At 69.7% G+C, this 10,631-nt stretch overlaps 3 protein-coding genes across 7 annotated transcripts; all 3 read left to right on the top strand.

The window, feature by feature from the left end:
• Positions 1-991: 991 nt before the first annotated feature.
• Positions 992-2,037, top strand: MC1R (melanocortin 1 receptor). Its single transcript, XM_055818946.1, has one exon. It carries the CDS (start codon positions 1,085-1,087, stop codon positions 2,027-2,029), a length of 945 nt encoding a protein of 314 aa, XP_055674921.1. The 5' UTR covers positions 992-1,084; the 3' UTR covers positions 2,030-2,037.
• Positions 2,038-2,834: 797 nt separating this feature from the next.
• On the top strand, positions 2,835-5,571 carry TUBB3 (tubulin beta 3 class III). The gene is made up of 4 exons (XM_055818945.1): positions 2,835-2,997; positions 3,279-3,387; positions 3,894-4,004; positions 4,278-5,571. The coding sequence occupies exons 1-4, from the start codon at positions 2,941-2,943 to the stop codon at positions 5,351-5,353; spliced, it is 1,353 nt and encodes a 450-aa protein (XP_055674920.1). The 5' UTR covers positions 2,835-2,940; the 3' UTR covers positions 5,354-5,571.
• A 652-nt stretch (positions 5,572-6,223) lies between these two features.
• Positions 6,224-10,307, top strand: DEF8 (differentially expressed in FDCP 8 homolog). 5 transcript variants are annotated; one of them, XM_055818940.1, is made up of 11 exons: positions 6,224-6,582; positions 6,756-7,041; positions 7,420-7,569; positions 7,646-7,787; positions 7,873-8,037; positions 8,602-8,729; positions 9,035-9,148; positions 9,261-9,341; positions 9,484-9,573; positions 9,706-9,815; positions 10,070-10,307. In XM_055818940.1, the coding sequence occupies exons 1-11, from the start codon at positions 6,230-6,232 to the stop codon at positions 10,170-10,172; spliced, it is 1,722 nt and encodes a 573-aa protein (XP_055674915.1). In that variant the 5' UTR covers positions 6,224-6,229; the 3' UTR covers positions 10,173-10,307. The 5 variants fall into 5 exon arrangements, with proteins under 5 accessions (XP_055674915.1, XP_055674914.1, XP_055674919.1 ...); XM_055818939.1 differs by having other exon boundaries at positions 9,433-9,573; XM_055818944.1 differs by lacking the exon at positions 6,224-6,582 and having other exon boundaries at positions 6,654-6,860; positions 6,932-7,041.
• Positions 10,308-10,631: the final 324 nt, after the last annotated feature.

Genomic DNA, 10,631 nt, shown 5'->3' with positions numbered 1-10,631 from the left:
CGGGTGCTGCTCCATGCTATGGGGAAGGGTTCCCGTCCCTGGTGCCCCACAGGAAGGAGAAGCAGCCAGCGGGAGCGACTGCAGGATCAGCCTTTTCATGCAGCTGTGAATGGCCCTTTGGCAGCTGAGCGGCTCCAGGCATCAACACCAACCAAAGGCACATGATGGTCAGATGGGTCCCATGTCCCCCAGCCTGCCCAGGCTCCCTCCGGCGCCGAGCTTTGCCGGGGTGTGGGCACGGCATCGCGTTTAATTGTGCCTTTGACGATCCCTATCGAACCCATTGCCCACCCCACTGTAAAACATCTTCCCTGGGGTTGAGCGAGGTGAGGCCCGTGATGGGGATGGGGCTCCCAGCCCCACGCACAGGGACTGGGAGGGGCAGCTTGGCTCCTGTGGGTGGAGGGTCCCACTGGGGTCCCCAAGGTGCATGGGCACCCCAGGGCATGCAGGAACCCAGAGTGCAGGGACCTCCCAAGGGCCTGCAGTGCCCCAGGGTGCAGGGATCCCCTTGGCACGAACAGGACCCCAGGACATGTGGGGGCCCCAAGGTGCACAGTCCCCCTGGGCATGGAGGGTCCCTATGGCACACAGCCCCTCCAAGGTGCATGGCCCAGAGGTGTGGGGAACCCCCCCAGGGCACGTGGGACCCCCAGGCACGTGGTGACCCCAAGCAGTTGGGCTCCCTAGGGCAATGCTGAGGGTCTGGCAGCCCCAGCCTCCGCAGCGGCTCCCCTCACTGCTGGGGTGCGGCCGTCACGCAGGTGCCCACCCTCCTCGGGAGGAGGAGCTGTGGGAGCCAGCTTTAAAGTGGGGCAGAGAAAGGGCCCTTTCTTCCCCATCACCCCGGGCTGGCAGGCGCGCGGCTGCGGGGACACCAGGCAGGGCTGGTGAGAGGGCAGCTGCGACACCGGAGGTCCTGGCAGGCACATGGCATCCCTACCACGTCCCTAGGTGGTGGGACCCCCTGTCCCCAGTCCCTCTGCATCCCCTTGGCCTCGCTGCTGGGCACTGCGGAAGCACTGGTGGGGCACAACAAGGGCTCGCAGGTTCTGCAGGGGGCCGTGCGGCTGAGGCTGGGGCCATGTCAACACTGGCCCCCCTGCGCCTGCTGCGCGAGCCCTGGAACGCCAGTGAGGGCAACCAGAGCAATGCCACGGCCGGGGCTGGTGGCGCCTGGTGCCAGGGGCTCGACATCCCCAATGAGCTCTTCCTTGTGCTGGGGCTGGTGAGCCTGGTGGAGAACCTGCTGGTGGTGGCCGCCATCCTGAAGAACAGGAACCTGCACTCGCCCACATACTACTTTATCTGCTGCCTGGCTGTCTCTGACATGCTGGTGAGCGTCAGCAACCTGGCGGAGATGCTCTTCATGCTGCTGATGGAGCACGGTGTGCTGGTGATCCACGCCAGCATCGTCCGCCACATGGACAACTTCATCGACATGCTCATCTGCAGCTCCGTTGTGTCTTCCCTCTCCTTCCTGGGGGTCATCGCTGTGGACCGCTACATCACCATCTTCTACGCCCTACGCTACCACAGCATCATGACGCTGCAACGGGCCGTGGTGACCATGGCCAGTGTCTGGCTGGCCAGCACCGTCTCCAGCACCATCTTCATCACCTACTACAACAACAACACCATCCTCCTCTGCCTCATCAGCTTCTTCCTCTTCATGCTGGTCCTCATGCTGGTGCTCTACATCCACATGTTCGCCCTGGCCCGCCACCACCTCCACAGCATCTCCAGCCAGCAGAAGCAGCCCACCGTCTACCGCAGCAGCAGCCTGAAGGGAGCTGTCACACTGACCATCCTCCTGGGCGTCTTCTTCATCTGCTGGGGGCCCTTCTTCTTCCACCTCATCCTCATCGTCACCTGCCCCACCAACCCCTTCTGCACCTGCTTCTTCAGCTACTTCAACCTCTTCCTCATCCTCATCATCTGCAATTCCGTGATCGACCCCCTCATCTACGCCTTCCGGAGCCAGGAGCTGCGGCGGACGCTGCGGGAGGTGGTGCTGTGCTCCTGGTAGGCAGCGGGACGCAGGTAATGGCACGGCCGCCCCCGCCCCGGGCCGCACGGACTGGACAGGACACGCCACGGGGCAGCCCCCCCCGCCCCGCCCGGCCCGGCCCGGCCCGGGGGCTCCCGGTACTCCCGGTACCCAAAAAAAGGCTCTTTGCAGTGATGCTGTGCTGCCCCCGCCGAGCCGCGGGGGGGTCGGCCCTGCCCGGCACCACCGTTCCTTCGAAGCTCAGTTGCTCCCGGTTGACGCCGTCAGGCCGCGGCCGCCTGCCCCGGGGCTGGAGCGGGGGGCACCGGCGGGGCGCCGGAGCGGCCGCGGGGCGGCGGGAGGCCGGTGCCGGGCGGGGGCGCGGGGGGCAGCCCCCAGAAACCCCCCCTGCCTCGCCGCCGCCTTTGTTCTCGGGCCGCGCCCGCCCCGGCCCCGTGGGGGCTCCCGGCTCCAGGGACCCCCGGGGCAGCCCCGCCGTGCCCCTCCGGTGGCGGGACGCGGGTTGGGGGGCTGGGGTGGTGGATGCGTGTCCCCCCGCCCCGCCGCCCACGGGATGCTCCCGCCGTTCCTGCGCGGGCCCGCCGCCCCCCGCGGGTCCCGGGGTCCCCCCGCACACGGGGGCGACTGCCCCCGGCGGGTGCGGGTCCCCCCGTGCCCCGGGGTGCCCGACCGGGGCGGGGCGGGGCGGGGCGGGGCGCGCGGCGGCGCCGGTGCCGCAGGGGCTGTTACAGCGCTGCGGCGGCGGCCGCCGATTGGCTGCGGGGCGGCGGTGACGTCAGCGGCCGGCCCGGTGCGGCGCGAGGTGCCTATAAAGGAGACGGCGGCGGCGGGGCCGCCCCCCGCGCTCCCGGTGCCGCTCCGCTCCGCTCCGGCTCCCGCTCCCGTCCCGGTCCCGGTCCCGCTCCGCTCCGCTCCGGCCCGGCAGCACCATGAGGGAGATCGTCCACATCCAGGCGGGGCAATGCGGCAACCAGATCGGCGCCAAGGTAACGGCAGCCCCGCCCCGCCGCTGCGGAGCCCAGCGGCGGACAAAGACCCCCACCCCACCCCCATCCCCGGTCCCCTCCCTTTCCCCCCCTCCCGCCGCACCGGGCGGACAAAGAGCCCCGCCCCCCCCCATACACACACCCCGGTGCCTTTGTCCGCCGCCGCCCTTCAGCACCGCGGACAGCGCCGCGGGCCGCCCCGCCGCCAGGGGGCGCCCCCCGCCCGCCCCGCCCGGCTCGGGGGGGGGCACGGCGCCCCCGCTGAGCCCCTGTACCCCCAGTTCTGGGAGGTGATCAGCGACGAGCACGGCATCGACCCCAGCGGCAACTACGTGGGGGACTCCGACCTGCAGCTGGAGCGCATCAGCGTCTACTACAATGAGGCCTCCTGTAAGCGACCACCCCCACGGAGCCCCTCCACCTCCGGACACCCCCCGGGCGGGGGGGGGGGCGTCCCTTCTGCTCCCCCCCAAGCAGGCAGGCCCTGGGTGTGCTGGGGTGGGACAAGAGGCAGGTGGCCACACCCATCCCGCAGGTTTAGGGGGGGCTTTGGAACCCAGCCCTGTGAGACCCCCGCTAGGGGGGGAGAAGGATGCACCCATCTCCATGGAACCCCCATGGTTTGGGGGGGACGTGGCATGTGCACCCAGCCCCATGGGATCCCCATGGTCTGTGGAGGGACACCGACACGTGGGACCCTGTGGTTTGGGGGGGACACGATACATGCCCCCAGCCCCACAGGGACCCTGTGCTTGGGGGGGGACACATGACCCATGACCCATGGAACCCCAGGGTTTAGGGGGGACACAAGCCATGCTCCCACCCCAGTGGGACCCCCAGGGTGGGTGGGTGGGAGGGGAGCGGCAGGTCCCCTCCTGGCACAGGGTCTCTTGCAGCTCACAAGTACGTGCCTCGTGCCATCCTGGTGGACCTGGAGCCGGGGACGATGGACAGTGTGCGCTCAGGTGCCTTCGGCCACCTCTTCCGCCCAGACAACTTCATCTTCGGTAGGTCCCTGGGGGAGGGGGATGGCGTCACCCACGTCCCCGGACCCCTCATGGGCCGTCCCCGTCCCCGGGGCGCTAGATGGGTGCAACCCCACCTGCGCCGCAGGGCCGGCATGGCCGGCATGCTGCCAGCCCTTTGCAGTTGCTTCCCACCCCGCCCCAGCGTCAGATGTTGCCGATGCCGCCGGCAGCAGCGCCCCGTCCCCTCCCCGGCGTGGGCGCGGGGGTGCTGGCAGCCATCGGATGCCTCTTTTTTTTCCCCCACCCTGGCAGGGCAGAGTGGGGCCGGGAACAACTGGGCCAAGGGACACTACACGGAGGGGGCCGAGCTGGTGGACTCCGTGCTGGACGTGGTACGGAAGGAATGTGAGAACTGCGACTGCCTGCAGGGCTTCCAGCTGACCCACTCGCTGGGCGGCGGCACCGGCTCCGGCATGGGCACCCTCCTCATCAGCAAGGTGCGGGAGGAGTATCCTGACCGCATCATGAACACTTTCAGCGTGGTGCCATCCCCCAAGGTGTCAGACACGGTGGTGGAGCCCTACAACGCCACGCTGTCCATCCACCAGCTGGTGGAGAACACGGATGAGACCTACTGCATCGACAACGAAGCCCTCTATGACATCTGCTTCCGCACCCTCAAGTTGGCCACCCCCACCTATGGCGACCTCAACCACCTCGTCTCAGCCACCATGAGCGGCGTCACCACCTCCCTCCGCTTTCCTGGCCAACTCAATGCTGACCTCCGCAAGCTGGCCGTCAACATGGTGCCCTTCCCCCGTCTCCACTTCTTCATGCCGGGCTTCGCCCCACTGACGGCCCGCGGCAGCCAGCAGTACCGCGCCCTTACTGTCCCCGAGCTCACCCAGCAGATGTTTGACGCCAAGAACATGATGGCCGCCTGCGACCCCCGCCATGGCCGCTACCTCACCGTGGCCACTGTCTTCCGAGGCCGCATGTCCATGAAGGAGGTGGACGAGCAGATGCTGGCCATCCAGAGCAAGAACAGCTCCTACTTCGTGGAGTGGATCCCCAACAACGTCAAGGTGGCCGTCTGTGACATCCCTCCCCGGGGGCTCAAGATGTCCTCCACCTTCATTGGCAACAGCACAGCCATCCAGGAGCTCTTCAAGCGCATCTCGGAGCAGTTCACGGCCATGTTCCGTCGCAAGGCCTTCCTCCACTGGTACACGGGTGAGGGGATGGATGAGATGGAGTTCACCGAGGCCGAGAGCAACATGAATGACCTGGTGTCCGAGTACCAGCAGTACCAGGATGCCACGGCCGAGGAGGAGGGCGAGATGTATGAGGACGACGAGGAGGAGTCGGAGGCGCAGGGCGCCAAGTGATGCCCGTCGCCTGCCACCCACAGCCCCCCAGCTTCGCGCTGCTGCACCCCCCGGGCCCCGGCCGGGCTGCCCCCACGTGCCCCTTCAGTGTCTCCTGACCCCATCCCTCCTGAGCCGGCTCGGCCCCCTGCCCTCCCTTCCTGCCTCCCCCCCTTTTCGTTTTTTACTGGTTCGTGTCTATTATTTTTTTTGAATACTTAATAAATTTATTGCTGTCCAGGTACCACCTGTCTGCAGCTCCGGGGGGGGGACAGGACACACAGTACTGGGGGCACCTCGGGGGGCTCAGCCCCCCCCCCCCCCTTCCCATCAAGAGGCAGGGGGGCGGTTGGGGACCCACTGTGTGCCCCACAGACCCAGTGCCCTGGGGTGCAGGTGTCACCTTCCCTGGGTGTGGTGCCTGTGCCTTTGTCCCCACTGTCAACCCCCTCCACCTTGGGGCAGGGGCTGTCCCCTTCCCCATGCCAGGGCAGCGCTGGCCCTTTGTCACCCCCACCTGAGGTGGGGCCCAGACCCCGAGGTGCCCCCCCAGGGCTGAGCATGGGTCTGACTTCAGGGGCCCCCAGCTCCAGCCTGGGTACTGAGCCCCGGGCGGGGGGGGGGGGGCAAGAGCTAGGCTGGGCTGGCGCTCCCTCCCGGGGGGAGAGAGGAGGGGCTGGGGGCTCTGGGGCCAAGGCACCATTGGGATGGGGACTATGGGGCGAGGGGTTATAGGAACAAAGGGCTGGGGGCTCTGTGGCCAGGGTGCTATAGGGATGGGGACTGTGGGGCTGGGGGCTATAGGGACAAAGGACTGTGGGGCTGGGTGCTCTGCAGCCAGCGCTATAGGGATGGCGATTATGGGTCTGGGGGCTCTGTGGCCAGGGTGCTATAGGGATGGGGACTATGGGGCTGGGGGCTATAAGGACAAAGGACTGTGGGGCGGGGGGCTACAGGGACAAAGGACTGTGGGGCGGGGGGCCCTGGGGACCGGGAGCCGTGGGGCGGGGGTCTCTGGGGCGGGGAGCAGGGGGCAGGGGGCAGGGGGTAGGAGGAGCCGGGGGGCCGTGCAGGCGGGTCCGGTCCCCGCGGCCCCGCCGCCGGTGTCCCCCCGCCTCACCCGCGGCGCGGCCCCGCCCGGGCGCTGCGCACTGCGCTCCTCCGGCCGGCAGGGGGCGGCAGCGCGGCGGGGCGGGGCTGGCGGGGGCGGGTCGCGGAGGGGCGGGGCTGGCGGCGGCGCGCGGCGGGCGGTGAGGGGGGGGCGCTGCCGGCCCAGGGCCCGCGCGGGGGGGCCGGGACCCCGCGGGGGGCTGCAGCGGGACCGGAATGGGGGGGCCGTGGGCCGAGGCGGGCGGGGGGGCGGGGGCACGGGCCGGCCCACGCGTGCCCGCGGCCGGCTGAGGCGGTGCCCCGCGTCCCGCAGGGCAGGCGGCGATGGCGTACGACGAGCGGCTGGCCCGCTTTCGCCAGGCCCACCTCAACCCCTTCAACAAGGCCCCCGAGCAGCAGGAGCGGCCCGACGGGGGGGCCCCCGCCCCAGGTGGGTGCTGACCCCCCCCACCCTCTACCTGCCCCACGGCGGGGGCGGGCGGCGGTCCCAGCCCCCCCGCCCTCGGCCCGTTGCAGCCCGGCAGCCGGAGCCGTGCCCCGGGGACCCCGAGGGTGCCCTGGACCTGGGCCTGGCCGAGGACCACTTCTCCCGGCCCGTGGTGAGTGGGGCTGGGGGCGGGCGGGGCGGGGAGCGGGCGTGTGGGTCTTGGGAAGGGGCGTGTGGGACAGGGAGGGGCGTGTGTGGGCTGGGGAGGGGGGGAGGGGTTGTATGGCCTGGGGAAGGGGAGTGCGGGCTGGAGAGGGGGCGTGTGGGGTGGGAAGGGGGTGTATGGGGGGGGGGCATGTGGGTCGGAGAGGGGGCGTGTAAGGCTGGGAGGGGGCATGTGGGGCTGGAGCGGGGGTGTATAGGGTGGGGAGAGAGGCGCGTGGGGCTGGAGAGGGGCTGTATAGAGTGGGGAGGGGGGTGTGTGGGGCTGGGGAGGGGGGTGTGTGGGGTGGAGGGCCACCGACCCACCCGCCCCCCGCCGCTGCCGCAGGGCCTGATCCTGGCGCCGGACGTACAGCAGCTGCGGCAGGCCATCGAGGAGTGCAAGCGGGCCATCCTGGCGCTGCCCGAGCACTCTGAGCGCCAGAAGGACGCTGTGGTGCGGCTCATCCACCTCCGCCTCAAGCTGCAGGAGCTGAAGGTGGGGCCGGCACCAGGCCGGGGGGGCTCTGTGGGGCTGGGGAGGGCGCAGCTCTCACACCCGCCCCCCTCCGCAGGACCCCAGCGAGGATGAGCCCAACATCCGGGTGGTCCTGGAGCATCGCTTCTACAAGGAGAAGAGCAAGAGTGTGAAGCAGATGTGTGACAAGTGCAGCACCATCATCTGGGGCCTCATCCAGACCTGGTACACCTGCACAGGTGGGGCCGGGACACCCCCCCCCCACAGCCCGACATCCCCATCCCCCTGCTGACGGCTGCCCGTCTGTCTGTCCGGCGCCCCCAGGCTGCTACTACCGGTGCCACAGCAAGTGCCTGCCGCTGGTGAGCAAGCCCTGTGTGCGGGCCAAGGTCAGCCATCAGGCTGAGTACCAGCTCAGCATCTGCCCCGAGAGCGGGCTGGACAGCCAGGACTACCGCTGTGCCGAGTGCCGTGCCCCCGTCTCCCTCCGTGAGGCTGCGCCACCACGGCGGGGGGCTGGGGAACTGCTTGGGGCTGTGGGGCTGTGGGGCTAGGCGCCCCTGGGGAGCTCTGGGGGGTTGGAGGCAGGAGAATGTGTGGGGCTGGTCTCCGTTGGGGACTGTGGGGGGCTGGGAACTGGGGAATGTGTGGGGCTGGGGGCTCTGGGGGCCTGGGGGCTAGGGCTGCCTGGGGCTGGGGGCTGTGGATGTGTGGGGCTGGGCTCCTTTGGGGATGGTGGGGGGCCGGGAACTGGGGGATGTGTGGGGCTGGGGGCTCTGGGGGCCTGGGGGCTAGGGCTGTCTGGGGCTGGGGGCTGTGAATGTGGGGGGCTGGGCTTCTCTGGGGGCTGCATGGGGCTGGGGGAACTGAAGGCTGGGGCGCTGTGTGGGGCTGGGAGCTGAAGGGCTCCATGGCACGCGGGAAGGGGACATTGGGGTCCTGCTGTGTTCCCGGCTGCTGCTGTGTGTCCCACGGGGCTGCATGGCATGGGGCGGGCAGGGTGCGGTGCTGGTACATGCGCCAACATGTGTGCCGGCGTATGTGCCGCTGCAGGGGGGGTGCCCAGCGAGGCCCGGCAGTGCGACTACACCGGCCTCTACTACTGCAGCAGCTGCCACTGGAACGATCTGGCCGTCGTGCCCGCCCGTGCCATCCACAACTGGGACTTCGAGCCACGCAAGGTGCCTGTGGTGGGGGCTCAGGGGCACTGGAGGGACCATGACTCTGGTCATGGGGGTCTCTGGGGGCTGTGTCCCTGGGTGGGGGTCACTTGGAGGGCTGTGTCCCTGGTCATGGGGGTCCCTGGGGGCCGTGTCCCTGGGTAGGAGTCACTTGGGGGGTTGTGTTGCTGATAATGGGGGTCCCTGGGGGCTGTGTCCCTGGTGATGGGGTCCCTGGGCAGTGGTGCCGAGGCTCCCCGGGATCGTGATGGTGGGGACAGCTGGGTGCCGGCGGGGTGATGGTGGCCCCGACCGTGGGTGGGCAGGTGTCACGCTGCAGCATGCGGTACCTGGCGCTGATGGTGTCACGGCCGGTGCTGAAGCTACGGGAGATCAACCCGCTGCTCTTCAACTACGTGGAGGAGCTGGTAGAGATCCGGGTGAGTGCAGCAGGGTCTGCCCCTGCCACTGCCCTTTTCCCTGGCTTGGTCCCATTCCTGGTCCCATTCCTGTCCCCATTCCCATCCCCGTTCCTGTCCCGTTTCCCTGCAGAAGCTGCGCCAGGACATCCTGCTCATGAAGCCCTACTTCATCACCTGCAAGGAGGCGATGGAGGCGCGGCTGCTGCTGCAGGTCAGGCCGCGTGGGCGGCCAAACTGGGAAGACCCTGGGATGGTGGGGGGACCCGGGACAGGCCTGATGGTGACAGGCTGTCCGCCTGCAGCTGCAGGACCGGCAGCACTTTGTGGAGAACGATGAGATGTACTCGCTGCAGGACCTGATCGACATCGAGGCCGGGCGCCTGAGCTGCTCCCTGACAGAGATCCACACGCTCTTTGCCAAGCACATCAAGCTGGACTGCGAGGTGAGCCGGCACCGGGGGGCAGACTCAGCCGTGACCCACGGCGTGGCTCCCGTGGGGCCAGCACCACGCGGCGGTGGAGTGGCGGGGTCCCTGCTGAGCACCTTTGGGACCCTCTGCCCGCTCCCACCGCAGCGCTGCCAGGCAAAGGGCTTTGTCTGCGAGCTCTGCAAGGAGGGCGACGTGCTCTTCCCCTTCGACAGCCACACCTCCGTCTGCACCGACTGCTCCGCCGTCTTCCATCGGTACTGGCACCCACTGGAGGCAGCCGCTTCCCCCCGGCCCGGTGATGTGGCAGTGGGCAGGGGGCACGTGGGTGGCACTGGAGCCAGGGCAGTGTGTGACCCAGCAGTGGGTGACCCAGGGGGGCCTGGTGGTGGGTGGGTGACCAGGTGGTGGGATGACCGGGGGGAGGGGGGGGGTGGGGGGTGAAGGGGCAGTGGGTAGGTGACCTGACAGTGGAGTGATGCAGCGACCCGGCACTGTCCCCTCCCCGCAGGGACTGCTACTACGACAACTCCACCACCTGCCCCAAGTGTGCCCGGCTGAGCCTGCGCAAGCGGTCCCTCTTCCAGGACCCTGGCACAGAGGCAGAGCCCTGAGGGGGGGCCTCTGGCCCCACAGCTGCCCCACGGCTGTGTGGGGCTGGGGTGGCTCAGCGAGGCAGCTGGGACCACCTGCCCGTGGGGTCAGCAGCGCTGCGTGGGCCTGGACCCTGCGGTGGGGGGAGCCGCTGCCGGTCCCCAGCCCCACGGGAGGTGCCAGGTCCCGGTTAACCGGCATAGCGGGGACCACCCCAGGCTCTACGGGCTGCCCTAGGCCCGGGCCGGGCAGCACGGGGGGGCAGGGCCCCCCGCCAGCCCCAGACAGACACTACCGGGATAACGCTGGTGACTGCGGGGGCGAAACACCCGGTTCCCGCCCCCTGGCCGGGGCCGGGGCTGCGGAGGCTGGGCCGGCGGGGCGGGGCCGCGGCCCCTCCGTCTTTCCTGTAGCATTAACGAGGCCTCTTTGCGCAACCCAGCACTCGTCTACCTGCTTTGGCTCGGCGGCGGCATCGG

Source organism: Falco peregrinus, chromosome 14 (genome assembly GCF_023634155.1).
Source record: "Falco peregrinus isolate bFalPer1 chromosome 14, bFalPer1.pri, whole genome shotgun sequence".
NCBI classification, from domain to species: domain Eukaryota; kingdom Metazoa; phylum Chordata; class Aves; order Falconiformes; family Falconidae; genus Falco; species Falco peregrinus.
Note: the sequence above shows the minus strand (reverse complement) of the source record. Positions and strands in the feature narration are given on the sequence as shown.

Excerpts from the sequence above, each read along its gene's own strand:
- MC1R (XM_055818946.1), top strand. The coding sequence starts at position 1,085 with ATGTCAACACTGGCCCCCCTGCGCCTGCTGCGCGAGCCCTGGAACGCC.
- TUBB3 (XM_055818945.1), top strand. The coding sequence starts at position 2,941 with ATGAGGGAGATCGTCCACATCCAGGCGGGGCAATGCGGCAACCAGATC. Across the intron at positions 2,998-3,278 it reads GCAACCAGATCGGCGCCAAG|TTCTGGGAGGTGATCAGCGA; the intron begins GTAACGGCAGCC and ends CTGTACCCCCAG. Across the intron at positions 3,388-3,893 it reads CTACTACAATGAGGCCTCCT|CTCACAAGTACGTGCCTCGT; the intron begins GTAAGCGACCAC and ends GGTCTCTTGCAG.
- DEF8 (XM_055818939.1), top strand. The coding sequence starts at position 6,230 with ATGGGGACTATGGGGCTGGGGGCTATAAGGACAAAGGACTGTGGGGCG. Across the intron at positions 9,342-9,432 it reads AGGCGCGGCTGCTGCTGCAG|CTGCAGGACCGGCAGCACTT; the intron begins GTCAGGCCGCGT and ends GTCCGCCTGCAG. Across the intron at positions 9,816-10,069 it reads TGCTCCGCCGTCTTCCATCG|GGACTGCTACTACGACAACT; the intron begins GTACTGGCACCC and ends CCCTCCCCGCAG.